At 38.9% G+C, this 25930-nt stretch overlaps 1 protein-coding gene across 1 annotated transcript; it reads right to left on the bottom strand.

The window, feature by feature from the left end:
* Positions 1-935: 935 nt before the first annotated feature.
* ASPA (aspartoacylase) lies at positions 936-20460 on the bottom strand. The gene is made up of 6 exons (XM_026517885.4): positions 20048-20460; positions 16481-16676; positions 14457-14550; positions 10919-11026; positions 6007-6116; positions 936-2450 (listed from the first exon to the last, which is right to left on the bottom strand). Exons 1-6 carry the CDS (start codon positions 20281-20283, stop codon positions 2253-2255), a joined length of 942 nt encoding a protein of 313 aa, XP_026373670.1. The 5' UTR covers positions 20284-20460; the 3' UTR covers positions 936-2252.
* Positions 20461-25930: the final 5470 nt, after the last annotated feature.

The raw sequence follows: 25930 nt of genomic DNA, 5'->3' as shown, positions 1-25930 counted from the left end.
GGAAATGGCTGGGAAAGAAGGAGAGAAGTCAAAGATACTGGTGGAATATGAAGACACTTCAGTAGAAAAGGATGTTTCAGCACACTCAGTCGACTAAACTTTATTTTATTTAGATTGCAGACACTGAAAAAGATATTGGTAATGTCTTAAGATGGGATGAAAGCAGATAGGGGCAAAGGGGCAGGCCAAGAGGGCTTTAAGACAAAACGAGAGTTGAGGAGCCTTTTGAAGGAAGAGGAGGAATTAGCTGGAGTGAGGGCTGAATGGGGGCGAGGGGTAGAGGAAGGAGGGAGAGAACTGAGGGTAGAAGGACCAGTCTGTGTGAAGGCATATAGGAATAAAAGAATGTGAAACGGGCTAGAACAGAGAGGACCTGAAAGGCAAAGCATCTAGAGAGGTTGTGGGGGAGGGAGCAGCAAATCATAAGAGGCCTCTTGTATTAGGAATTTGAACTTGAATAACTTGTTATTCTTTGCTGGGCACTGTGCTGAGTGCGCGTCTGCATCAGCCACTTAGTCTCCACAATAATCCCAAGAGAGGGGCACTGTTACGATCACCCCCATTTTACAAATGCAAAAACTGAGTCTGTAGACTGTTAGAAATAATCAAAATAGAGTAAAACTGAAAGGGGCTAAAGTCAAACAGCAATATGCTCTAGATTTTTAAAAAATCACATTTAATTAGAAACTCTAAATTCTGTAAATATTGAGTCAGGAGAAATAAGACTTTACATTTACACTGTAAATTTTATAGGTCACTAAAATTTGATGGAAGAGTAAAAGTATTCTTGCTAACATTTACATCTGGAAAAAACTGACCCAGAAAAATTGGACTCAGACATAAAACGTGAAGGAATTTTCACAGTGGGAGAAGGAAGGTTGGTAAAACTTGTTATGTATGAAAACTCATTGATAAACTGAACTTTTACTTCAGAATTCAGAAGGAAGAAAGTTTATTCCAACAAAAATCATTTTGGGAAAGTACAAAAATATTGGTGCTGAAAATTTTAGGAACAGTTTAGTTGGGATTTATAAAACACTGAATATGAAAATGAGATTGGCTTAATGGGTTTGCTTTGGAAGAATGAGATATTTACACATATCTTTGTTTCAGAAAATGTTAGAATGATTTTGATATACACCTGAAACCATAAACATGGGTTCCTTGGGGTCCAAATCATACGATAAAAACTCTCTTTACTTGGCCGCTGGAGCCTAAGAGAGGAGGCAGGGGAGGTTCCTGCAGGGACAGGAGGGAGAGGGAGATCTTTGAGAAGAATCATGAGACGGGAGGTATTTGGGCATTTTGGTCATGGGTGCTTTCTTGAAAGAATGCATTTGTGAACCAGAGACATGAGTTTGGTCGCATCTCCACTAGTGTCCACTGCCTCCTGCTATTTCTGTCTTTATCACCTATGCTGCAGGAGCCCAAAGACTTCCTCACGTGTTGGCTGGGAACAAGGGCAAAGTGCATTCCTTCAAAATGAGAAGCGATAGTTGGAAGGAATATGCCTCTTCTGGATTTTCCCAAGTTGGGAAGGAATGTTAGCTTCCCAAGGGGCATGTGAGATGTCTGGAGGAGCCTCTCTGCTCTCAGAGGTCAGTGCAGAACAAGTGACCATGTCAGAGCAGAGTAACACACAGGGTTACTGTCTGTCTGTGGACAAAGGTCCATTCAGTTTCTTGATTTATTCTTAATGTCACCTTTCTAATCAGCCCTCATTTCTTGTTCACATTTCATCTTCAAAAGAGCAATTAAAAATCTCTTATGGGTATCACAACTATTGGTAAAGTTTCCAGATGGGATACTTAATATATTATCATTAACTCAAATGTAAAAAATCTAAAAATAGCAAGTCTGCATCATTAGTTTCTAGTAGCATTTATACATTACTTGAAAACACATTTAATTCTATGCTCAAGTTAACTTTTTTAGATAGTATCCATTTCAATTTTGAAATTTGAATTTAAAAGCTCTTTTATTCAGAATCTTAAACTGTCAAAGTAGAATATATAAGGAGCTATACAGAAATAAGACATGCACCTCTTTGAATAAGCTACCTACCCAATTTGATACTTTCAAAGATACTCATTAATTTAATCATTCATTCAGAAAATTTGCCTCAATGCCCACTGTGTGCAAGGCACTGGACTAGGTGCTGTGAGTATGAAGTGGAATAAGGCACAATCCTGCCCTTCAAGAGCTTACAAACTAGTAGAGATACTGTACAACAGGTGAGCTAGAAGTGATTCCTAATGTACAGAGGAGCGAATACTTTTTGCATTGAGTGTGAGTTTGGTTGTCTTTGCGAAAGCTTCTCTCTTTTCGTAATATGCGGCCTCATTTACAAACACTGGGTATACAGTACCGTCTCCCCCCAGTGGAATAATCTGTCCATCAAGAGTTAAAAACACAGGATCTCCAGGGTGCAGTGGTTTCCAGTCTTGATCCTCTCAGGAAACAAAATACATAAGTTACGTTTGGGTTTTTTCCCTGCTTTTAAAGTTTTAAGCCAGGCTCTAGAAACTAACAAATCATAGCATTGTATAAAAAAGGAGATACCCGAGAGATGTGTTGGGAGGCACATGAGTGATCTCACTAAACTGAGGCTGAGCCATTACTTTGGGCAGCAGGTTTAAGAGTACCCATCTAATTTTTATAACTGATACATGTAATTAGAGTCTGCTACAATACCAAGTTTGTCCTCAATGTTGCCAACAAGATTTAGAGTATGAAAGGGCAAAACTAAATGCATGTCTCCCTAAGTGTATATTCTACCTGTTAAAATTTAGGAAATATCCATTAAGAGCCTTCAGTGTGCTGGACATTATACTGCTGGGGCTGTGAAAATGAGTACCATTGTGCCTGCCTGCAAAGGGATTCTATTCAGATGGGGCTCGGGGAAGGAAGGTGGGAGTGGGCTGGGGCAAGTCTAAGAAAAGGTGAGTGTATTCCATGGTAACAACTGAGTTACCTGAAATGTCCCACATCAGGGATCTGGACCTCTGAGCCATCAAACCCCAATGCTGTCACACTACAGGAACCCTAAACCAGTTCTTCACAAACTTTGATATGTTTGCAGGATTTTGTTAAAATGCAGATTTGGATTCTATGGGTCTGGGGCAGGGCCCACAATTCTGCATTTCTAACAATTCCCAGCAGCACCTGGGAGTTCATTAGAAAAGCACAATTTCATCACCCACTGCAAACTTGCTACATTGAAATCTTCAGGTTAACAAATCCCCAGAGATTCATATGCACAACATTAAAGTTTGGGAAGCACTGCATTACGGCAATTTTCTCAACCATGACTGCACATTATAATCACCTGGGATGTTTAAAAAATATAGACGAGTAGAGGGCTGGCTGCACCGCAGATTCCTGAAATCAGAATCTCAAGGGTGGGGCTCAGGTACCATTAATTTTAAACATTTATTTCAAAACTTACATAAAATTTATTCATTTTTATGCATAGTTCCATGAGTTCGGATATGCATAGTATAGAGTCAGGTAAGCACAGAATATGGAACGAAGGTGCAGGATTCCATCGCACACCTCCCTCGCTTCCCTGTTCATAGTTCACTCTTGGTTGGTTTTGTTTTTCAAAGACCCAGGTGATTCTGTAGGACAGTGTGTTGTAAACTACTGCTCTGGAGCAGTGATTTTTAGCCAGAGATGTGCCTCTGGAACAAGTGATGGAGCCTCTTTGCCGCACCTGCAGACGTGCCAAGGTCGTGCAGGGCTACCCAAACCTGAGCCACGTGAAAATCACCTGGTGAACCTGATTTCCTGTGTCCACCTTGATGAATTAAATCAGAATCTCTGGGGATGGGACCTGGGAATCAAGATTTTTTAAAAGCTCCTCCAGTGGCCTAAGTTTGAGAAGCACTGCGTTGGTGCTTCTTCTTCTTCTTCTTCTTTTTTTTTTTTCTGTAATAGGCTCCAGGCTTTCAGGGGCCCATCCTCTAGGTCACTCCAGTGGACATCCCTGATTAAGGACCATCACTCTTAGAATAAAACCCAGACTGCGTCTCTAGCTCCAGGGTCTACTGTCCTCTCTGTTCACACCCTACTCTCCATTGACACTGGTCTTGCTGTTCCTCAGACACTCTAAGTTTGTTCCAGCCTCGGAGCCTCTGGACTTGTTTTCCACGTGGTTGACTTCTCGTGGCCCAGGATCCAGCTTCAATGGCATCATCTCCCAGATGGCTCTTTCAGACCATCCCATCTAACAGGAACCCTCTGTTAGTCTCTATTATTCTGTTTATTTCTTTGATAGTACTCATTACCATTTGAAATGATCTGGTTTATGTATTGTTTACTTATTCATGGACTGTTCTCCCCTGATTAGTATGGAAGCTCCATGACGGACTTTGTCTATCTTGAATCTCAGGGCCCAGAATAGGCTTGGTAGTCATTCAAATATATTTATTGCAAAAACTGATGAATCACTCATTCCTTGCAGAATACTGAGCCATCAGATCAATACTATCCTTCAAGACCTACCACTAACCTTGTTTGTTACTGATCTCTGCCTCACTTCTCAGCCTCCCCAGGATGACTTTTGTTCTCTTCAAGGATCCCTGAAGAATATGAATCTTTAAAAAATCTTGTGGTGTAGCCAGTTAGGACATCAACATCTTGGCCTCTGTTCCTATACTTGTTATTTTTGTTACCTGTAGGACTTTCTCTCTCTCCTTCAATCTTTATCTTTCTTTCCTTTAAATCACTGCCTAAGGCTCCTTCTTCTGGTTTCCACCTGGGTCCCACGAAGGCACCAAGCACGATTTGTTCCACTTCTCTGTATTTTTGGGCAGGCTAGTTTTTAAAGTTGTGAGTCTGGATGACTATTATTAGGGTCATTAAATAGGAGTCTGAACTGGATCAGTCATTCTCCACCTTGATTACCCAGGCCAATAAGATCAGATTATCTGAGTGGGATCCTGGCATCATTATTTTTCAAAGGCTCTCTAGGCAATGTGTAGCCAGAGCTGAAAGCCTAGATAATCCACCAGGTCTCTTCCATCTCTGATGTCTGAGGGTGAGTAGGGTACTCACGATGAGAATGGATGTTTTAGCTTTTTGGAATCTTTGCTCCTCCTTTTTTCTACCGTCGGCTTTCCCAGATTTAAACTCTCCCAAGAGCCTTTTCTTCTCCCTTAACTATGCCATAACTGATCAAACCAGACAAGGAGCAGATACCAGGGTTCTGAGGAGAGTGAGGAATGGTGGCAGAAAACGTTGCAGAGAAAGAGGTTCTGAGTGTTTTGCTCTGACTCATTCAGTGCTGATCACAGGCAGGTCGCAGTAATGTGGTCAACTGCAAAGAACACTAGTTCTGGATCAGCCACTGATAGCTATAGGACTATGGGAAAGATCTAGCTTCTGAGCCTCTGTTTTCTTTAAAAAAATTTTTTTGAATGTAGCGGATACACAATATTACCCTAGTTTCAGGTGTACAGGATAGTTTATACCTTATACTATGCTCACCCCAAGAGTAGCAACAATCTGTCACGGTACAATGCTATTACAGTATCACTAATTCCCTATGCTGTGCCTATGACCCCGTGACTTATTCACTCCATACCTGGAAGCCTGTGTGAACCTCAGTTTTCTTATGTTAAAATAGATACAATAATTCCTGCCCATTGCACTTGGGCAGGAATTTCACCTTCCCCGAGAGGCCTTGCCTGATGCCTCCCTCCCTACTTCATTATTCGGTTATAGTATCTGGTTGTCTTGATTTCTAAACCATAGTTTAGAGTTTAGTATATCTGCACTGTAAATACCACAAAAGTATGGACAATGTTCACTGTATCCCCAGAGGCAGCACGGGATCTACTCAAAAAATGCTTACTGAGTGAAGGTTTGAATACCCTAGCTACACTGCAGTGTTTTGAGAACACAAATGAGCTAATGTATGTAAAATGGTTTATAAACTGTAAAGTACTATTTGAAGGTGGGGCATCTTTATTTTAAATATTTTAAAGAAACAGCAAATGTTACCTGCAGATTAGGGTGGATAATAGCAGCAATATCTCCATTTTCATTCCGGGGATAATCAACTTTTTCCATTATTTTATAGACTTCAATAGCACAGGGAGGAAATTCTTTTCCTATGGTGAAAACAATATGTATATTTGGTGACTAAAAATACCTCTTGAAAAAAAAGGAAGTTGACACTCTAAGGGAAGAACCACCACCACCAAAAAATGAAGGCAGTTACACGGAGAACATCCCATTTTGGTGACGGGTATTCATGAACAACGTTTGGCCAAAAGAAGTTCTCAAACGACTCCTATTGGTACATTGTCCACAAAGACACCAGTGGATTGAAGTAGAAAACAGAACTTGGGAAGCCAGTGTAGGAGAAAAAGAGGCTAGGATGGGAGTCAGGACACCCAGGCTTTAACCTAGCTGTGTGATCTGGATCACGATGCTTTAACTACGTGAGGCTCAGTTTCTTCACCTGTCAAATGAAGATGCTGAATTACCTTATGTTGGAGGGCCCTTCCAGCTCTGACATTCTATGGTTGCATGACCTCAGGAGGACTTCCGGCAGGTTAGATGACTTCAGCATTGTGCCCCTTCTCTTAAGGAAGTATTGTGAGACCTAGGGACACAGGCTTCCTGCCAACAGTAGGGTCCTACTTCCAAAGATGCAGCATCATTAAACAGCCCAATGCCCAGAAACTTGGAAAAGAAGTAGTTTACATGTACACCAGGCAACTCTGAATAAACAGGATGATCTTTCATTCAAGACAGGGCCCGTAGTATGCTACGCTTGCAACTCAAAGGAAAATCTTTTGTCTTTAGAGCAGACAGTGCAGCCAGGGTTGGAATGTGGATTTACTGTGATCACTTCTCTATCAGCTAGCTTTTGCTGCTTAACAAACACACTACCCCAGAACTCAGTGGTGTCATACAAAGACCTTCCACTTAGCTCATGATTCTATGGGTTGTTTCGGCAGTTCGTCTGGTTTAGGCTGGCTTGCTGATTTCTGACTGGCTTGTTCATGCATTTGTGGTGAGCTGGCAGGTCGGCTGGGGGCTGGATGATCTAAGATGGTTTTACTCTCATGTCTGACATTTGACAGGCTGTCGGCTGGAGCTAGGGTATCTGAGTTCTCTGCCTCATAACTCCCATTATTCAGCAAGCGAGGCTAGGCTGATCCACCTACTGGCAGTACAGGGTTCCCAAGGGGAGCAAGAGAGCAAGCCCCAGAATGCAAGTCCTTTTCAATTTTTTTCTGTGACACAAAACACATCATATGGCCAAGCCAGATTAAGAATGCAGGGAAATAGACTCCATTTCTCGGTAGAAGGATCTAAAACATTACATTGTAAAAACATGGACACAGGGAAGGGAAGAATTTGTGGCCATTTTTACAATCTACCCCACCTTCCAGGTGAAGATGTAAACTTATCAGGTGTCATCTCTTTAAATCAGAAGGTCCACTGAGAGGAAAGGAAAAAGTGGTTGAGTATAAAGAAGCATGTTTTTGCTACTTCGAATCTAAGAGTCTGAAGGAGCCTCAAATGCCTAACTTCACCCGTGTTTGATTATTCTCTGTTTCTTTCCAGCCAAGTGGTCATCTTACTCTGGTTCGAACAGCATCACAAAGTGTGGTCCATTCCACTGGTGGTCAGCATTGTTAATTAGAAATTTATGTCTGCAGGTAACTTTATCCCACTGATTCTATTCTGCCCTCAGAGTCACAGAAAACATGTCTAATTGCTTCCCAATATAGCACTTTTAAAACTCTAATATAAAGTCTTCTTTTGCCAGTCTAAATATTCTTATTCACTACTCATATGTGGTCACATTCATGAGGTTAAATGTGAAGGTACTCTGTAAACTGAAGTTCTATGTATGTCTTAGGGATTATTCTTTTTTTTTTAATGATTTTTTATTATATTATGTTAGTCACCATACAGTACATCCCTGGTTTCTGATGTAAGGCTCGATGATTCATTAGTTGTGTATAACACCCAGTGCTCCATGCAGTACGTGCCGTCCTTACTACCCATCACCGGTCTATCCCATTCCCCCACCCCCTCCCCTCTGAGGACCTCAGTTTGTTTCTCAGAGTTCGTAGTCTCCCATGCTTCACTCCCCCTTCTGATTACCCCCCTTTCTTAATCGTGGAAGGAGCCGAGATGCCCTTCAACAGATGACTGGATTAAGAAGCTGTGGTCCATATATACAATGGAATATTACTCAGCTATCAGAAAGAACGAGTTCTCAACATTTGCTGCAACATGGACGGCACTGGAGGAGATAATGCTAAGTGAAATAAGTCAAGTAGGGATTATTCTTATTTTGGTTTTCAAACTTTCTAGCATTCTCAATTTTCTCTTTGGCTAATCTCTACCTCATAGACGCTCCTCCTGAAATACAGACTCAGAATTTATTCACAGCTCCCCAAGTGGTGTTTATTCAATACAGAAGAGAGAACACCATCTCCCTTGTCCTGGGGTTTTTTTTTTAAACATAAAAGCAAAGTTTGTACCTGAAATGTATTTAACTTACACCATTTACTTCAGACAATTGTTAAAGATTGTGAGGACTCTTTGGATCCACCTTCTGACCCCGAATATTCTCCTGCGAGCTTCCTGCCACCTTTCATTTATATATAAGCATGTCACATATATCTTTACCTGACTTACTAATAATTGTGAGTAGCACAGAGTCAAGGATGGAGCTCTTCTGTACATTTCTAGAGATTTTTCTCTAGGTGGTTATCTCTTTGTCAGCATTCTTTGGATAATGCTGCTCTTTCCATGTTAGTTAAAAATCCACCAAACTAAAAAGTCAAAATTAATAGTGGTTTAACATTTTTGAATTGCAGAATCCTTTGCTTAAGTGAAATGCTACACGGAAGAGCAATAAAAGAGAAGAACTGCTCTGGAGCTCCTGTCCTGGAACTGTCCCGGAGCTACTGGACAGCTAGGAGATCCCCACCCCTGGGGAGGGCTCTGTGGACTCTGATTTGGAAACCACGCTTCTCCACTCGGGTTTGTGGCCTTCTAGCTGGGCATGTCATTTCTTCATGCACTATAGTCCCACACTTACTATTTGAAGGGTTTCTTGTGAATTAGTGTGATCTTCCCAACACCAGGACCATTCGATGCTATAGACCCTATCCTCAGACAAAGGCGGTAAAAACCTGATTTTTCAGTCTTTACGACTTTGGAGTCAAAGGATTCCCAAGCACAAAAGAAATTCCTGTGATTTCAGTAGGGTGCACAATCTGATATTAAGGAATGATATGTCCCATGACATTGAACTATTCTCCAGCTTTTCACTATAATGACCCACTCCACAGCAATTTCAATTCAGCCTCTGGAATAATTATTTACATAGGATTCTTTCCTCTTTCTTTTTTTAAGGAATTTTTTAAAGTTTTAAAGATTTTATTAAGTTTTTAAAATTTTAATTCCAGGATAGTTAATATACAGTGTTGTATTAGTTTCAGGTCTCTGATTTTAATTATATCTTATTTTGAAATTTTAAAGGAAATCAGAGAGGGAGACAAACCATGAGAGACTCCTAACTCCTCCAGGAAACAAACCTAGGGTTGCAGAAGGGAGAGAGTTGGGGGGAGAGGGTAACAGGGTGATGGGCATTAAGGAGGGCACGTGAAGTGATGAGCATTACACAACTAATCAATCAGTGAACACTACATCAAAAACTAATGATGTACTATATGTTGGCTAATTGAACTTAAATTTTAAAAATAAAATATTGTTTTGAAAGAAAAAAATAAATATATCTTTTAGTATTTTAGTCATTAATACACTTTTTTCTGCTGCAGTTTTAGGTTTACCAAATAAATGAGCATAGCGTAGAGTTCCATATATCACCCCACCACCAGCCCCATTTAATTATTTTTTAATTACACAAATAATACATGAATACATCATTTACCTTGAAAACAATTAAAACAAAATTAACCTGTTTTTTCTTGCCCTCCCCAGTAATCACTGTTATCAGTTTGGTGTGTTTTCCTCTAGAAATTTGCCTGTGTATTAAGATATATATGTAGATGTATTCTAGCATGTATTTATTACTATTATTATTATATAAGTCTGAAGCAAATTTGCATACTGCATTTTTTTATAATATTTTTTTATTATGTTATGTTAGTCACCTGCATGTTTTGGTTTGTAGCTTGTTTTCTATAATTAACAATATATTTTGAAGATCTTTCCACATTAGTTTTATTTAATTGTTCACCAATGGATCGATATTCAGGTCATTTCTATTGTTTTGCTGTTACTAATGATGCTGATACCCACCCTTGCATAGGTCACATTGGATGTGCATGTGTTTGTGTTTCTTTGAGATATGGAAATGCTGGTTCATAGGATTTGCACATTTTAAAAAGTAGATACCGTAAAAATTATCTCTGAAGTGTCCTTACCAATTTACACCAGCAGGGATGACAGCATCCTCTTTTCATTACCCTTACCAACAGTTAATATTATCAGATTTTAATATTTTTTCACTCTAATGGGAGAAAATGGTTTCTCATTTTAATTTGCATTTCTCCAATTACTTGTAATATTGGATATTTTTTCATATGTTTACTGGACATTTGTATTTCTTAGTATTTCTTTGCTTCTTAAACTGGAGATTAGAAAATGAGGCTTTTATTTGGGGAGCTTTATTTGGTAGCTGCTTTTCTTAAATGTGTCTACTCTGGTCATTGAAGAATGGCGGAAGTGAGTAACATTTTTAAAAAGCATCTACTATCATGAGCATGGCAAATTTGACAATTGCTATTTCAGGGTTTAGTGGTTAAGTCACTATGCGTGCTCATTTCAGCTCCCTTTTCTGATTTATTTACACACACACACACACACACACACACACACACACACACTAAGGAAACAATTCCTACCTTCTACTTACCTTCATTGAAATTATGTATAAAATCAAGAGCATGTTTAATCATTTTTCTCATTTGATCCAAAATATCAGCTCTCAGAACCCCTTGAGGCTGGGGACCAACTTCTATACCTTGGTACAAAAGGGGAAATAGTCACATTTGTACAACAAGTATTATAATATATTATAGAATTGAGTATTTTAATGTATAAAGATCTATAATCCCATAATTAAAATTACTAAAAAGGTAGACCATGTAGCATCATGGAAAATATTTGAGACAATGTTAGGCAAAAAATAAAAGCAGAACATTTTCATGTACCTGTTATAAGCATAATGAATCAAGACTGGGAGAAAACATGGAAAAGTATCAAAGAGCTATATTAGAGTAGTAAAATCTTGGGGTCATTTTTCTTTAAGTTTCCTTCAATATTGTCAAAATATTTAAATATCATAATATAGTAAACAGAGTAGACAAATTTATATTGACAAAATAATAGGTGGCCATAAAGGGAAACTGTCATAGACCTAATATTTAGTTTTGACAGGAGGAAAGTTATCCATTTAAGTCATAGAAATCTAGAGCCATGGATGTAGGTCAACATGACAATCTATGTGACCCTAGAGCAACGTTCTCGCCTTTAACATAACAACCCATCCTGACATGATGGTGCGATAGTTTTATTTTCCTTAGAATAAATTTGCATTTATTTCTTTTCACACCAGTGCCAACCACCCTATCACCTACAAAATACTCTCTAAACCAAGTATCTCGTCACTTACCTCCTGTTCCAGCCTCCCATACAGTTATCCCTCCAGTCCTTACCTCCTCCACTTTTAAACCATTTACCAAGTATAATATCATCCATTCTCTTCCAGCCGATTCATATGCGTTCATGTACATTCCTTAGCGCCGGTTCTATTTTCACCCACTTCTCTTATTTCTTGATTCACAAAATCTTTCTGTATTTGATCTATGTTTTTTATTTGTTGTGCTTAGCTTTCTTGTATACACGTTTGGACATATATTTAAGTATGGCTGAGGTAAGCATCTTGTGTATAATTTGTACAGACATGTGAAAACATGTTAAAGGATATGTCTACATGTGTGTTGTGGAAGACACTGCTGGCTGCCCATCCAAAAGCCATTCCGCCTTCCTCCTTGCTAACAGAGTCCTGATTTAGGTTGGGTATGCAATCTTCCAGGTAAGGGAACTTTTCTCCAGCTCACGTGTAAATGTGGAATAATATAAGTCACCAGAGTACCCCTATTACTCTAGTGATTGAGTTAAGAATGGATATGTGACTCAGCTCTGACCGAGTGGTTGTAACCACTGAAGGTCTGCAGGAGAGTTCCTGAGAATTCTCTTTCACCCACTAGATATTGTCTTGTTGGCATATGATGCTTAAAGTTACAGTGGACATCTTGTGGTCATAGGACTGCTGAAGATGGTAGACTAGAAAGACAAGAAGAACCCAACCCCTCATGATGCTATTGAGCTGTTATGTAAAGTAATAAATTTATCTTATTGCTTAAGCCATTTGAGTTTCTTGCAGCCAAAAATATATTCTACATATTCTTGTTTTGGGGAGAGATGGAAGGTGTAGTGTGGGCAGTCCAATGTGGAGAGCAGCTATGATGGCTAGGGGTGGGTGTTTGACCCAGAAGAGTCAGTTATTGAAGGATTTTTTTCCCTTTCGATTGTGAGTGAAAGATAATAGGGTGGCCTTATTTTCTAAACCAGCAATTAACCTTGACACAAGATCCTGTGTCAGAGAAGAATGTTTAAATTTGTAGAAAATGGCCACGGCATAGTCTTGAGTGGAGCTGAAGAAGTAATGGTCATAAAATTAAATCTTCTGAGTCTCGAATGAGGCCATGGTTGATCTGGGACAGTTAGTAGAAAATTCTGTCTAGTTCCTCTCCTGCGTGTGTGTGTGTGTGTGTGTGTGTGTGTGTGTGCATGCCCATGCACATGTGAGAGACAGAGACAAGAGACAGAGAAACAGAGACAGAAAATGAAGACGATTGTAGGAAAGATCATAAGGCTGCAGCAAACTGCTTCTTTCTGGAATAAAGTTTATCTAGAATGATCCTGCCATTTCAGCTGCCTTAGCAATTGAATGCAAAGGTGGTCCTTGTGGAAGCTAGTAGAAGCTAAAGCAAATTCCTATGGGGCAACAGTTATAGGTGTATTATAAAATGTTGAGGGGCACCTGGGTGGCTCAGTCAGTTAAGGGGCTGCCTTCAGCTCAGGTCATGATCCCAGGATCCTGGGATGAAGCCCCGCATCGGGCTCCCTGCTGAGCAGGGAGTCTGCTTCTCCCTCTCCTTCTGTCCCTCCCCTTGCTCATGCTCTCTCTGCACCCTCCCCAAATAAAGTATTTTAAAAAATAAAATAAAATGTTGAGTTGGAGATAGTTTCTCTCCGATCTTAAGTGTTTTTCCCCCTCAGTGAGTGGATGGTATAAAAATGTTCCAAATAGCAAAGTTGCAAGGAGAACATACAATATTTCTAATTATTTATGATGATCTCGATGCTCTCTCAAATTGAAATGTTTGAAATATTTGGCTCTATTTTTTAGGGCCAAACATATCGATAGATATTTGTTCTAGCTAAGAGCAGCATTGTCTCACAAACATCATAGACCAAGATCGCTTTTTCAAAGTGTGGAAATCTTTTGATTTATTTGGTGTTCCAGAGAAATAGGATCTCTATCTGTTATTGTTAAGCATTTGGTTTGTTTCAAATAATTACCGATACTTGGATATTTAGCTTGCCCCAAGAGATCTCTGATTTTGCACCAAATTATCAACAACTGAATAACCAAGATAACTTTAAATTTGCTTATATTGTTTGACAACCTGTTTTTAAATTAAATTGCTCTTGGTTAAAACCATCTGAGATCTAACAAAAAAGGATTTTAAGTTGTGATAGCAATTTTAATGATTATAGTATATCTGCAAACAATTAGTTAGTAGGTCACTCAGGAAGAAAGTGGAATATAGAAAAAAGAGACAGTGTCTGAGTGTGCAAGCCTCCATGTTGGAAGTTGCTAAAAGGTGAATTCACAGCCTAGTAACATTCAGGGCAAACAAGTGAATGGATAGCAAACAGTTTATGGGAGACATGAATGCAAAGCAGGTGCTAAGAGGAACGTTGAGAGATTTTTCATGGGTCTTTTATGTTTCTGCATAAAACCAGCAGACACTGACTGCCTTGGCTCCAGATTATTTTTCAAGAATGTTTGTACAGTGGCGGTCTTGGAAGATGGAGATATCTCTTTCTAGGCACAAAAGGTAGGCATGTTTACTGCTCATTATAAAAGATTTAAGTTCCCTCAGCTCACTGTTTCTCTCCTGGTATGCAGAAAGCTGCTCAATGAAACTGAGGGAATTTGATATAATTAGAGCCTGCCTGGAGTTAGTTTGCTTCTTAATTGACAGTTATAAGCCATAATGATGAGCAAGGTAGCTATAAATATTCTTCAAAAATTAATTTTCTCAGAGTTTCACCTAGGACATATTTTGTGCAGTGTGACAACGGAAAATATGACTTACCAACAGGATACCTGGCTATAGAACGCGCGGTTGCATATTTGAGGGAAGGATGTTCAATAAGATAAACATAGCAGGGTACTGGAGCCAAAGAAATCTGAAAAGAATTTAAAACATCTCTCTTATTATGCAAAGACCACATGCTTTGTTCTCTTTGCCACTAGAGAGTCAATAACGCCTTCAGTATGTTTTACTACATCAGCTAAGATTAGTAAGACAGCTTTATGAAATACTCTAAGATTCAGCGTTATTATTCCAGCTTCGAAAACACACCAATGAATTACACATAAAATGGAATTCTGCATAGCTTTCTGGGTAGAAGATACATTAAACAATTCTCGGGGACCATGATCAAAGAACATGAAATAATCTTTCCTTCTGGATAGATTTGGTTATTTTTGTTTTCACCACTGGTTACAGTTACTATTTAGCTTCGTGTTGGTCACATAAAGAATTCTGTTTCCACCCCACAGTCCAGGTCTGTGCAATGTTAGGTGACTTCCCCCACCTCCACTTATTTGAATGAGAATTCAAGATATGCCTCCAGGTTTTTTTTTCATTTTTTAATAATATTTATTTTGTTATAGTAGTCACCATACAGTACATCCCCAGTTCTTGATGTACTGTCCCATGATTCATTACTTGCATATAACACCCAGTGCTCCATGCAATATGTGCCGTCCTTAATACCCATCACCAGCCTATCCCAATCCCCCACGCCCCTCCCCTCTGAAGCCCTCAGTTTGTTTGCCAGAGTCCACAGTCTCTCATGCTTCATTCCCCCTTCTGTTTACCCCCCTTCATTCTTCCCTTCCTTCTCCTACCGATCTTCCTATTTCTCATGTTCCATAAATGAGTGAAACCATATGATAACTGTCTTTCTCTGCTTGACTTATTTCACTTAGCATAATCTCCTCCAGTCCTGTGTATGTTGCTGCAATGTTCTGTAATTGTTCTTTCTGATGGCTGAGTAATATTCCATTGTATATACTGCCTCCAGGTTTTGATGACAATGTCAGCCATGCTGCTTCGATGCCTGGCAACCAGAACATTCGTCTCTCCCTTCAATGAGCAACAAAGAATTGCTGCATTATGATCTCCCACCAGAACTACTATCTAGTTATTTTCAAAAACACAAGGGAAACAAAAATAACAAGTATTCTTTACTATATGCTAGGCTAAATGCTTTAAATATTTTATCTCATTTAAGGCTTTTAACAGCCATATGGGTAAGTGTTGCTATTATGCCAATTTTATACAACAAGGAAAGCACGGTTTGGGGAGTGGGGTATTTTGTCCAAGGTAAGTGAGTGAGAAAGCAAGGATTATAAACCTGGGCTCTCCTGGCTACATGGGTCAAACTCTTTTCATTAGATCATATGAGCCCTCTGGAAGGAAGAGTATCCACTACACAGAAATAAAGATATAGTTTATTATTTGTGGTTTTGCTTGGTTGTTATTTTCTAGCAATTTTTCTCTAGCTATAGGCATTGGATTGCTGAATTTTTCGTCTTGTAAATTTCTGAGCCCTAAAATGATTAGTTTTATCAAGTACTGGAAGAACAGATGTGTGTTGGGGCATCTGAATCAAATGCAGACAAAGGCAGAACTAAAAGGGGCCACTCTTTCTATCACTGGCCTTTACTCAACATTAAATGACTATTTCTTGAGCTTCCTAAAACTAGAATTCAGCTACTTCAACCACACCATTTTAAATGTTGGCATTAATTTTACCAAATAGCCTATGATTTGGTGGCTGTCTGGATAAGAGATTTATAATCTTACAGACACAAGTATCCACAACTGTCTCATTATTTTATTCACTGTATTTATTATTTTACTCATTTCCTCACCTTTTCTCCTGCCTGTCAACACTGCCTCTATTCTGGTGCCCTTCCCACTCCCTCATCTCTCTTGGACACTCCCTCATCTCCTGACCCCTTTTCTGGTTCTCTTACACATATAATTGTATAATTGTATAAGTACAGGAACTATGCTAACTTATAAATTAGTAACATTAACATTACCTTAATATAATGAAACATCTGAATTAAAAAGTCATTCCTGGAATCTTCAAGAATAAGAGTGCATCCCATGTTAGAAGTAGTGTTGTGAAGGTCAAAAATAATGTCATAGGAATCTTCATTGTCTTTTGGGCCAAATAAATGATTTATTTCTTGAGCCCTTGTCACTTCATATGGCAAATCCTTTGACATTTTTTTGCTATTATTAGCAGAAAGAAAAAGATTAACATCTGTGGTTAAGATAACATAAATATATAATAAGAACACAGTGTATAAGGAACCAGTTGCCAAACCTTTAATATGAAAAATCTGTAAGGGAAGTGGAAACTTATTTGAAAACTTTATAAATAAAAAAATTCCTTTTCTTCCTCTGTTTGATTTTATGTAATGGTGCATTGGCATGCTCACAAGCAACAGTTCCTTTATGTGGCTGATCCCTGAAAGGACATTTCAAACAGAACTTACCATTTGACTTCAGTGTTGAAAAAACTTTATTCATTCATTTAATCAATAATTTTTTAAAAGTTATGTGCACCAAGCTATTTTATGGGGCTAGACTATCAAACACACACATACATTTTTTGTCCTCTAGCTAATTTTCTAGTGCACAAAAATAGTCAAACTTAGGTGATCATGTTCTCTAATTAGATTAGATCAATTAGATTCTAATTGAGATCAGGGAACCACTAGTGATCCAGGGCAAACTTTACAGTCTGTAAATTCTAAGACAATGCAAAATTTTGCAGGTATATGCATATATATTTTTTCTAGGATAAGTTTTTATTGAATTCTCAAATGAGTCTCTATCTCCCCTTACTTACTCTTAAGGATACATTTTTTATCTTACTGTACATGATGATGATTTAAGTTTATTTTTCCTCATTAAACAATGGTTTAATTCAACCACTTCTCTATAATTCCATCTATTTCTGTTCCCCAACTATTTTTGTTAGTATTTTCAAGGGACCTACAGTTTGAACCTGGGTAATTCCTGCCTGAAATGCAGTCAAGAAGTTGAGTGGCCATTTTTGACCATACAGCAAAACTATGAGGACAAAAGCTGCATACTAAGTATGGTGCAGTGGGAAGATAGAAGAGACCTGTAACACTAATGATATTATTGAACCACTGCAACCAGCCCTGGACTACCAACTTATTTGTGAAATAATATCTGCACTTATTTGTGAAAATGAAAACATTTATTTAAGCCACTGTTTTCAGGTTTTTATTATATGCAACCAAACATAGTTCCTAATGGATAGATAAGTATTTTATTTTTTTAAGATTTATTGTTTATTTTAGAGGGGAGGGAGGGGCAGAGGGAGAGGGAAAGAGAGAATCTCAAGCAGACTCCCCGCTGAGCATGGAGCACAACATGGGGCTTGATTCCAGAATGCTGAGATCATGACCTAAGCCGAAATCAAGAGTCAGCCACCCAACTGAGCCACCCAGATATGCCTGTTAAAAGTTGATTCATGAAACAACTCTACAAGTTTCTTCTACCCCTGATTTGCTTCTAATTCTCCCTCATGTGAATAAATGGCATCATTAGCCACCCAGTTGCTCAGAGCCAAGAACTGGAATCTTAAAAGACAATGGACCCTTCATGTTTTCATGCCTGGGTTCCAGGTCTCATAGGAGGAGTCCCAAGGGATGAAGCTGAAACAATAGGCAGGGGCACGATCCTAAAAGGCACAGCAGCAATACTAAGTTACTTAACTCTATGCTGGAGAGGAGATTTTTGAAGAATTTTCAGCTGGGGACACACATGATAAGATTTGCCTGTTAGGATGATCCCTATGGCTGCTACAGAGAGTCAATGGCAGGAAGGACTGGCATAGGGCTAGATCAGAGATTCTTTAGGAGGCTACTCTAACTGTCCACAGAAGAAATAAACTAAGGAAGTGAAAATGCAGAGGAAGACTGGATTTGCAAAATATTCAATACTTGAATAAATGGGAAGATTTAGTGACTTACTAGACATGGGGCGTGAGGAACAGGGAAGATTCTAAGTTGATTTCCATAGGGGATTTGGTGGGTATTGGTGACATCACTGAGAGGGTGAATACAGGAAAAGGAACAGATTTGGGAGAGGGAAGACTGGAGAAAATAATTAACTTATCTATCTTATGAGTTTCATAACCACCCTGACAGAGAACTGTCTAGCCTCTGAAGAGTGTTAAAGTATAAGAACTAGAAAATCAATTTAATTTAAAACCTGCTCTCATTGAAAATGCATACTATTGAGTGGTCATAATTAGAAGACTCATCCCAGTCCATTTCAGAGTTATTTGAGAAGTTAACATGCTGACTAAAAGAGTTATTCTTCAACAAATTTTTGTAATGTAAGAGTTAGTTAAAAGCTATTTCAGGTGACTAGATAAACCTTAATTGTATTAACCTAAGCTCAGTCGTGAAGACAAAGCATTCCTGAAATTAAAATGTATGCTAGTAAAAACATAATTTGATTCACAAAACATAACTAATTATAATTTTCCCTAGAAAACATCCATTTCATAAAGTGAGACATATTTGTATTAAAAGTAGTAACCATCTTTTGATCGGCTGTGAGATTAAATTTAAGAAACTGTAAACTGGAGTTAGTCTTTATTAGAAAACGAGTACAAAAATCAGTGCTGTGTTAGTTGTTCCTTTGTGTGTCTTCTATCTTTGTAGTCTTCCAACTTGTTGTGGGCAGAAACCATGTTGTACATAGCTTTGTACTCCCACGGTACCTGGCACAGTGCCCCATGAACAACAGGTGTTTAAAAATATTTTTAGGTAAATAAAAGGAAGTGGTAAAAAGCAAATACTAAGAGGCCTATATATGTACACTAGGAGCTACCAAGACGTAAACAAAGGCAAAATAACTAATATTATTTATATTATGTGTTATAATTAATGCCTAGAGTGTTACTATTGCATAAATTGTGTGCAATATATTATAAACCGGTTGCAATTTAAATTCAGAACATGCAAGTGACGTGTCTTTATCTCTCAGTGATCCACCACTGAAGCTAGTATATCTACTCCTCATTTCACAGGATGGCCTGATTTTTTCTGATGATGGGAGTTTATTCACATTTTTCGTTAAACAAATATTAATTGAAACACGACAATTTTCTTGGACAGAGCTTCATGTGCTACCATAAACACAGTTGCGAAGACACAGTAGCGAACCACCTAAAAAGCCAACAAAGATGTATGCACGCGTAGGGGCCACACACTGATAAATTACAAGACCAGTCAATCTGCTTCTTTAAAGATAGGGTTCAAATATAAAAACCATTGTTCTTTATTGTCTCAGTCTATACAGAATGCATTTAAAATCAGGTAAGAATAGTCTGATGCTTTAAAAAGTTTGTAAGAGAGCGTGTGACTACCCAGTTTAGGTAACTGAGAAAGTCATAGCAGGGTAAGATTAAAGTGAAAGTGATCTTATTCACAACAGCGATTATACGTGTGGATTTGCATATCATGTGCCACACATACGTGCTCTCTCACACAGACCACTTTCCACACACGTACCTGTACGTGCACCCATGCATACGACACAAAATGTAGTCTTACCCAAGATTTTCAGGGTCAAAAACTCGATTCAGGTCACAGTCAATATATCTGGTACGCTTCTTCACTGCTCTTGGATTGGTAATAAATGGTTTTACTTCCAGCCCTGTTCTCTGAATCTCAGTGCCATTCTCCAGCCAGTGCTTAACTAGAAATACTCCTGTTAACTCATTCCCATGAGTTCCTCCAAAGATAGCAACCTTTTTTATAGGATCTTCAATAACATGACAAGAAGTCATTTTTATCAAGTAGTTTTATCTGATTTCTGCAATTCAGAAAAGAGGAGATCAAGTAAAACTAAATTTCTTAAGAAAAGTTTAGAAATTTAAATTTAAATGAGACTTTAACCAAAGTGCGAAGTGCAGAGTTCACTTGAGTGGAGTATAACCTAATATTCTGTTACAAGTTCTGAGCCCTCCTTATTATATGGACACTCCCTTCTGTAGCCCTGCCCTTTACCATATTTGGATTAAAATATGCAGAGATGAACTAGATACAGCTGTTTAACTTCTTACTCCCTCACATGGTCAGTAGATCTAAATGCAATAATAAATTAGTATCTCATACTAATACAAAAATTCTGTTCTCCTTTCAGCTACAACATGACCTACTGGTGCTTCCACTACTACCGTTAATAGTAAAAATAGTTTATACTTTTCTAATCCTCAAAAATATAAAAAATTTAAAAAATACATAAAAATAAAGAAGTGGCACATAATATCCATGCTACTACTTGATATTTATGTTTCCACTCACACTCGAAAACATTTCTTCTCTGAAATGAGTTCAGATCATTTTCATCATTGGAGAACATTTGAATCTCACCTCCAAAAACAGCCAAAGACAGATAGATCCTAAGAGACCTCCTGTGGAACCAGCATTGTTTCTTTTTTTTTTTTTTTTAATGATCTTTTATTATATTATGTTAGTCACCATACAGTACAGTACATCCCTTGTTTCCGATGTAAACCAGCATTGTTTCTTTCAGTAACTTTTTCATGGTCAGAGACACAAGAACCAAATAAATGATCCCTTGGACTCAGAAAGCTACTTTGAAATATGCTTTAATTTCCTTCTGAGGAAGTTTTTGATAATTCTGTCAATTTCTTTAGGAATCATCCTCACTTTTTGCCTTAATACTAAGGTAAAGCAACTGGGGGTAATTTTCAAGTTTTTGTAACGCTTGAAAATGTCTTGGGGCATGCTATAAATGCTAACCAAATTAAGAGTTCATTATAATACACAGTCTAACTTCCTGGCAGCACAGACTCTTCATTGGAATGTGTTACTCAATAGGGGGTTTTATTAGGGGAAACTATCCAGAATACTAAGATGATCACATCCCTTTGGAAAAATGACTCTGAACCAAATCAGATTTGATTTCATGCTCAATCATCCAGAAAGTCAAATATGTTCAAGTACTGGAAATACTATGTACTAGTAATGCCAGATTGTTTGATAGGGGTACAACAAGAAATTCATTACCACCACAGAGAAGTTTCATTTATAATTAAATTTCCCACATGTTATCTCAGTTTATTCATATATTCACTTTCTAAGATAGGGTGGGTTAGTATTGACATTCCCATTGCAGTGCTAAAGGAAAAATCCTTCAGGTACCAGGAGAAAATTGGGCCTGGGACCCAAGTTTTCTGATTCTAAGCCCAGTGTTTTTTTACAGAACGGTGCTTCCTGTTATTTTTGGACTTTCCCAAAGTTCTAATTTTGCTCTTTTGGAATTCACATAAACTTACTACAGTGTGCTCAGGAAACAAACAAGCATACAAATGAAACACATGTTGGAGAATATAAAATGTGAATGTTTCATAATATTCAATGAACTAATCCCTATGTTCTTCCTTTAACAGATTATAATGCAGAGATAGAGAAAGCAAAATAATGAAATTCAAATTTACACATTAAAATTACAATTCTAACCTAAGAAAAAGCCTCTGTAGTCTTTGATTTTCTATCCACATCAATGTACACGGAAAACAGTGCAGAGATGCTGAAAACAAGCCTAAATGTAAACAAATGATAGTTGTATTGTTTACTTTGGTTTTAAGAATTGTAACTATGGTGAATTATTAACACTTGATTATGTTTTGTTTCTTTTCTGCTGATTGTGGTTTCTTCTGTCCTTTGCCCTAGTCTCTCTGGAAATGCTGCCTTGGTTCTTTACTCGTAGCTGGCACAAATGACTTGCATTTCGAAGCTTGTTTTATGGAATTTTAACAGATCAGCACTTTGAAGCACATTTAACATTCTTAAATAAAGTTTCCTTTACATGTCAAAATGAATAACTTTTTTGAGAGTTAATGAATTACAGCAATTTTGTCTTATACTTACCTTGTTTATTGTGTACAGAGTTTGTCTTCTGCGGAAAGCTTTATTAGAAAAAAAGGAGAGCATTTCCTTAGAAGTAGAGCAACAGAGGCTTTTCATACTCTTATACCAAGTTAACTTCCGAAACATTTTTAACTCCCTGTTTCCCAAACCACACCAAATTTTTGAGCCCTACAAAATCTACAAATTTTTATTAGTCTAATTCTTTTTTGAGAATTCAAAGAACTGATGGTATACAAAGTGGAACCCTTTCTAGTTATTATCATCTATTAGGTTGAATATTTAATGTTCTGAAGTATTTAAAAGAATAAGCCTAATAATTTCCAGCACTACAAATGTTTTGTAGGGGTGGTGGTGCCTGATTTATTAGTAAAATAATGTACTTTATAAAACAAAGGGAGAATAAATTTTTCATAGTCTTGGTCATCCAATAAATTCATTCAAAAATTTTTGTGGGAGACACATTTAAGATGTTGTTTACAAAATAGTATGACTGGGAGATAAGGAGGGTCTTCTCTCCAATATTACATATAAGGAAGGTATCTCATTCATAATGCGGTTATCCAGCAGTCATGTAATCAAATTACTCTATTTAAATTTTTTCCTTTCTTTGTGGCCCTCTTGCTGTCACCCATCCTGACTTAACTTTCCAGATGAAAATAAATCAATGTAGCCATAACAAGATCGGGATAAAATAGGTAAGTTTATACGCTGCTAGTAAAGATTCCACATTGATCATGTCTGCAGTCCTGACAGATGTAGCATAGCATGTTGCTCATAGTGGGTTTGAAGTATTTGTTTTTTTTTTAAAGATTTTATTTATTTATTTGACAGAGATAGAGACAGCCAGCGAGAGAGGGAACACAAGCAGGGGGAGTGGGAGAGGAAGAAGCAGGTTCATAGCTGAAGAGCCTGATGTGGGGCTCGATCCCATAACGCTGGGATCATGCCCTGAGCCGAAGGCAGGCGCTTAACCGATGTGCCACAGGCGCCCCTGAAGTATTTGTTTTTAATGAGAAATCCATTTTTGGGGTGCGCGTGTGTGTGTATCAGGTCAAAATCTGTTTCCCCAAAGCTTTTAGTCATTTTTAAAAGTTTCCTTTTTTGGAACCATGACAACTAACAAGTCTTTTCAGACATTTTATTGTGTGAAATCTTCTCTTCTCCGGATTAAATGAAGACAAAATTCCTTCAAACTTATTCCTTAGTTTGGCATTCATACTCATTCTCTTTCTTCTTCTTCTTCTTCTTTTTTTTTTTTTTGGAGGCGGGGAGGGGCAGAGGGAGGAGAGAGAAAAATCTTACACAGGCTCCACACTAGTGGGGAGCCTGATGTGGGGCTTGATCTCACAACCCTGAGATCATGGCCTGAGCTGAAATCGAGTCCGTTTCTTAATTAACTGAACCACTCAGGTGCCCCTCATTCTCCTTCTTTAGATTTAATCTTATAAGAGTTGACCCTCCAACAATGCAGGGCTTAGGAGTGCTGACCTCCAAGCAGTTGAAAATCCTTGTATACCTTTTGATTCCCCAACAACTTAAGTTTCTAATAGACTACTGTTGACTAGAAGCCTTACTAAGAGTCAATTAACACATATTTTGTATATGTATTATATACTGTATCCTTACAATAAAGTAAGCTCGAGAAAAGAAAATGTTATTAAGAAAATCATGACAGAGAAAATACATGTACAGTACTGTACTCTAAAAAATCCATGTATAACTGGACCTGCACAGTTCAAACCTGTGTTGTTCAAGGATCAACTGTACTAATGTCTCATGGTTTCATAGTCCTAGGCCTGTACTAATAACCTTTCCTCCATCTCTATACCCTCTGCACATTTCTGTTCACCTGTCCCAGGCTTCAAATGGCCAGAAGTTATAGTAACAACAAAACATGTCTTGGACTCCAGACAGAGCTAGGATTAGTATTTCTGGCCTATAGTAAGTATTCAGTAAATAGCAGCTACTGTTATTAAATAAAAGCTAACATTTATTGAGCTTTCACTGTGCCAGGACTGTTCATTTTCTCTTTTAATACTTTGATTAAATAGTTTTTGCTGTTTTTACTGGAGGGAAATGTAGGTTTAGAGGCTGGTGATGGGTGGTGGGGAGAGCACGTATTGCATGGTGCACTGGGTGTTATATGCAACTAATGAATCATCGAACTTTACATCAAAAACCGGGGATGTACTGTATGGTGACTAACATAATAAAAAAATATTAAAAAAATAGAGGATGTAAATAACTTGCCCAAGACCAGGGAGCCAGGAAGTGACCGTCTATGGCCTGAAGGCCAGAGCCACTGTCACTGCACCATTCGGTTTCCTCTCCCCGGTCTCAAGTGGTTGTTCTCTCCACCGAGCTCGCACAGCACAGGCCCAGCCTTACAGACAGGTCTCGGATTTGCAGGGCCCTCTTCTTAACCCGGCCTCAGCTCTCCCCCTGGCCGCCAAGCGACTTTAATTCCCAGCCCTGACCCAGCAAGGTGAAGCAAACCCTATGACCTGGTTTTGAGGCCTGTGGCCTTTCAGTTATTCTATTCTAGGTGAACTCCCAGCATCTTACAAACTTATGTCTAGAACCTAAAAAACACGGGTGTGTTGGATGGGGGGAGGGGGGTATTGGGCGACCAGTCCCGGGTGCACCTCAGCAGTGAACAGAAACAGGTTTGTCCCTAGACCCATTCCTGTGCCGCGTACCTCACAGCTGTGAACGGGAGGGTAGGTGTGCTAACGTTCTCCTTCCTGAGAGAGGGGGCATGTGTCTTTCTCATCGTCCACGAACCGGACGACGCCACTGCGCGACTAAGCCCACTGCAAGCGGTGCCTGCGCCTGCGCAGTTGGACGCACGTGTGGTGGCGCGCCTGCGCAAAGCTCGACTTCTCGCGCTTTTTCGGAGGCCGGGAAGTCGGCAGTAGCTGACTGGAGTGTGTCGGCGACAGGGCGACAGGCGGCGGTTATTGGAGGAGCAGGAACCTGAAGGTTGAAGTTGTGTGTCGTGTTGGCTGGAGGGCCAAGAAGGGAAAGACTGTATTGTCCCTAGTTACCGAACTGCCCCAGTCCCTGGATCAGTAGAGGTCGTTGGAAGAGAACTTATCCCTGACTGGACCGCCCAGGAGGAGCCATGATAGGCCCTCCTGGCCTCCGTTTGAGGCAGTGGTCTTTGGGGGGGGGGGGGTTGTGTGTGTGTGTGTGTGTGTGTGTGTGTGTGTGTGTGTGTGTCTGCATTGAACAAACTTTTTGCACATCGAAGCTGCCAACCACATTACTGCCATCGGGGTCTAGTTAGAAGCCGGGGTTGGGCAACTCCGTGTCCCTGACTCCATGGTCGCGGGAGGCTAGCGTACTTTCGTTGATTTTGTTTGCGTGACGCTCAGAAACGTAATAGCCCTTGTAAGCCCCTCGCTAGGGGCAAGGTGTGAGTTGCCTTGGTATTTCTGTGTTGAGAGAAAGTCGCATAACCTCTGCTTTGCTTCGTAGAATGACATCAAGAATATTTTCTAAAGGGCCTGCTGTAACCGGCTTCAAGCCCAAGAT

This window comes from Ursus arctos, unplaced genomic scaffold (assembly GCF_023065955.2).
Source record: "Ursus arctos isolate Adak ecotype North America unplaced genomic scaffold, UrsArc2.0 scaffold_24, whole genome shotgun sequence".
NCBI classification, from domain to species: domain Eukaryota; kingdom Metazoa; phylum Chordata; class Mammalia; order Carnivora; family Ursidae; genus Ursus; species Ursus arctos.
This window is presented reverse-complemented; position numbering and strand designations above follow the sequence as displayed.

What these genes read in the sequence shown, in the direction of transcription:
- ASPA (XM_026517885.4), bottom strand. Translation starts at nt 20,283, where the DNA reads ATGACTTCTTGTCATGTTATTGAAGATCCTATAAAAAAGGTTGCTATC. An exon ending in TTTGACCCTGAAAATCTTGG is followed by an intron (nt 16,677 to 20,047) that starts GTAAGACTACAT and finishes TGCTAATAATAG; the next exon opens with CAAAAAAATGTCAAAGGATT. An exon ending in TATAGCCAGGTATCCTGTTG is followed by an intron (nt 11,027 to 14,456) that starts GTAAGTCATATT and finishes TTTTGTACCAAG; the next exon opens with GTATAGAAGTTGGTCCCCAG.